A 3,777-nucleotide genomic window follows, 5' to 3' on the forward strand; every position below is an offset into this window, starting at 1 on the left:
GATCTAGGTACTGGGTAGTAAAGAAACTATTAGAGCATAACATTCATTATCCTATACTATAACCAAAACAAGGCCTCCGCTTTTATGTTATACAGTTTTCCACTTGTACATTATGATATATATATATATATATATATATATATATATATATATATATATATATATATATATATATATATATACACTGCATTGTCTACATAACTTATAGAAAACTTGGTACTGCTGAATGAACCACACAAGGTTCACTATCTCGACAAAGGATGTTGAGTTCTTTTGTGACTTCATTTGTGAGATCATAACTAAATAGGCCAGGCTTGGGACTAGATTTCTTCAAGATGAGATATCTCATACTTATCACGCTACAGACAGGATATATTCTTGTGTTCACATAACTCGGGACACTTATTGATTGCAACTTCTCCCACTTCATCCTCTGGATATCTTTAAGAATCCATAAGTCAGCATGATTCCAAGAAACGTTATCAAGGAGAGCAAGGAAACCACTCATCTCAAAAAGAGAATATTGGCGTTTCACCCGATCATCATTACATTCAGCTGGTAGGCTCATTTGGAAAAATTTCTCTTTCACCATATCTATGGAAACCAGGTACTTGGAACAATGAACATCCCAGTGAAAGTACCTGCCTTGAACTGAAACCGGGTTGCCCCAATAATACTGCCCTTCACCCATATCATAAGAAGGCACTTGGATCTTTTTCCACATTGAGAAAACATGAGAGGAAATATCTCTGTTGAAGACAATAATCTTGCATTCGATTGGTGGGCCCATAAACACATGGATAGCCTTGTATATTCCCAGGAATCCATCGAAGGCAAGGGCCAGTCCACATTTGCTGGTATAGTGTCCTCCGCAAGATGCCATACATCCCGGAAGACATAATGCTTGCTTAGTCATTAGATTGAAAACGTACAAAGATTCTTTTCTGTTGGGGTCCACTATTAAAAGGAACTCGTTACACCAAGACTTTAAACGAAATTTACAAGGCATATCTAGCTGTTGTTGTTCCAATTCCAGCCCTTGTTTTTCTTCCCTTATAACCACCTGAAACGCTGTGTGAAGTCCACTTGACCTCTGGACTATGAAAGAAGCATGATCTCTTAAGATCCTGTTAGTAATTATATTGAACCATCTTCTACAGACAAACTTAGCCTTATAACGAAGGATATCAGCAGGAAGCCTTCTCAGGATATCAAAAAGGATGTCATCTAAAAGAAAGGAAGAACGGTCCACCTTCACTTTCTTCATCGTCTGTTCAACTTCAGCTTCTTCCCTGCATTTTCTTATTGCCATCTTCATTGATTCCTGTTTCAAAATAAACATTAACTTCATTTGAGAGGAACAACATTAGGAAGAAATATAACTACAAAGTGTCTAGTACTTCTGTTGACAAAGTGGAGTATTGTTTAACTCCATAGTAACTAATCAAGTGATGGAAGATTTTTCTAGTAAAACTAAATGAAGATAAGATTCCTGATTATTGATTATAACTTAATCGAATGACTTGTGTTGATTGGAGTAATATAGTAGATATCAGGACGTTCCGAGAGGAAATCTTATTTCGTGTAAAAGAGGCACCACATAATTAGTAAACTCATCACCCCCCCCTGAATTGATTCGAAGGCCAGAACCAACCAGTACCATCTAGAGGTATCTCGGTTAAAATACAAAAAGAAAATGGTATTCTCTATATAGTTAATATTGTTGCCGATTTTGAAGATCCTCGATCCAGATTCCAGATCGCGAATCACTAATAAAAAATGGGACTATAAAATCGTCAAAAATTTGGATATTGAATAAGCAACTAGTAGTCAAGGAAGTTCAAGAAAAAATCTAAAAAGAAAATAGATCTATATTTTTTGTCCTGGAGGAAGTCCAAATCTTGCCTGGATAAATTTCCATAATGGTGTGAAAATCAATTTAAGTTGTCATATTTGGCAAGCCAAAAAATAGCTTATAAGCTACCTTTTTTAAAAAAGCTACTCAGGGTAGTTTTTGAACTAGCTTATAGAGTTTGTTTTTTTAATTCTCACAAATATACCCTTTATTAATTTGAATAAACAAATATGTCTACATGTTCTTAAATGTCATTTTACACTTTCCAGCTAGCTAACCAGCTACTTTTTACCAAACGTTATTTTTTATAAGTTAGTTTATCAGTTATCAGCTACCAGATAGCCTTTTAGCCTGTCGTTTTCAGCAAACATAGTCTAAATCCATTTTCCTAACAGAAAAGGTATATATCTCCACTATCGGCACTATCATTCCCTTGCATATTTCTAGAAAAAGGTTGTTTTTTTTAACTCAAACACTTGATCTTCCACTCATAGTGGAGTAACTCAGCTGTCATGGAGACAACATCATATTTTATGGCTGAACCCTATACAAGGCATATTAAGTATAAACTAAACAAGTTAAATATAGAAAGTCTGAACTTTCATCTCCACAAGCTATTTTAGCATTTTTATTCCTTCCTCCTTTCCATCTTTAGAAAAATCGAACTACGGTGTGACGGCTTTAGTAATTAAAGGTTTAATCCTCATATGGAAAGTTTTATACAAAAATATAATAAAAAGATAATTGTATAGCCCTAGAAAAGATGCACCCGTACACATCTTCATGCAGGAGGCACAAATTTTGCATCTTCTTAGGACATAGACTATAAAATGGAGTCCAACTTATATAAACTAGAAGTCGTATCAAGCCTAGCGTGTATAATCACTTGTCCACAAGAGCTAACAAGACTCACCACATGCATAGAGTGATTTAGCTAAATACGAGACGAACTCAGTCACTAAATTACGATCCAACTAATACACGTTCGCATGATTTGCAAGCACGTAAGAGAGCCACATTTCACATCAAGGTTTCTCAAAATTACATAAAAGAACGAAAGAAGTTCATAACAAAACAGATTATGAAATCGAGACAAGAAGGTGACGAGAGTAAACCTGTACGGCGCTAGTAGCTTCCATCGGTGAAAAAATCAAGGATGATCGGAATAAAGTTACCGGTGAGTAATCTGGAGAAAAGGGGGAGAAAATGAGGTTAGTCTAGGGCTCAATTCAGCAAAGCGGAGATTTCATGTACTTCCCAAGCTCCTGCCTCCTAGTGTAGCCGTAGGCAGCGGTGGGGATTCGTACTTGAGTATACAAAATCTTCTTACACTTGACAAAGATCTTATTTAATGTATTTAGATTTTATTTAAAGTCTTTTATGCAACGTTCTAAATAACGTAAAGCGTGACTTGGTGGCAATGTCAAGCCTCAAGCTTTTCTGAGCCTTGACGAGCCACGTTGTTTGTAAGACGTGACTTAAAGCGGCAATTTTGTATATAATTCATATTTTTATATGTATTTTCAACTATTATTTATTTTTATACACATATATGAGTCAAGACGGCGTTTTGGTAAAGCTTGGCGGCACATACAAGCCTTGGAGCCATGACGAGCTTTTTAGAACCTTGCTTTTATGTCAAAAAAAGTGATAAATCTATTTAACATATTTATATCTTATAAAATACACTATTTCGCCAAATAAGTCTATAAAAAAATACAAGGGTGTTGTTAATATAAATAAAATCTTCATATGATATTTTCTTCATATGATATTTCTTTGGGCCGGAATCTAATTTAATATAATATAAAATCTCCATATAATATTAGTTTGGGTCCGAATCCAATTTAAAGTGTCAGCATAAGCATATATAAATGCCATGTTTTGCAACGAACTTTTAAGAAAAATTAGATTTTACCTAT

General features: G+C 34.8%; 1 protein-coding gene across 1 annotated transcript; it reads right to left on the minus strand.

Moving 5' to 3' along the window:
* Window positions 1-202: 202 nt before the first annotated feature.
* LOC145158612 (uncharacterized) lies at window positions 203-2,994 on the minus strand. The gene is made up of 2 exons (XM_079077486.1): window positions 2,971-2,994; window positions 203-1,324 (listed from the first exon to the last, which is right to left on the minus strand). The coding sequence occupies exons 1-2, from the start codon at window positions 2,992-2,994 to the stop codon at window positions 203-205; spliced, it is 1,146 nt and encodes a 381-aa protein (XP_078933612.1).
* Window positions 2,995-3,777: the final 783 nt, after the last annotated feature.

This window comes from Lactuca virosa, chromosome 2 (genome assembly GCF_052849685.1).
Source record: "Lactuca virosa cultivar CGN04683 chromosome 2, Lactuca_virosa_CGN04683_v6, whole genome shotgun sequence".
NCBI lineage: Eukaryota > Viridiplantae > Streptophyta > Magnoliopsida > Asterales > Asteraceae > Lactuca > Lactuca virosa.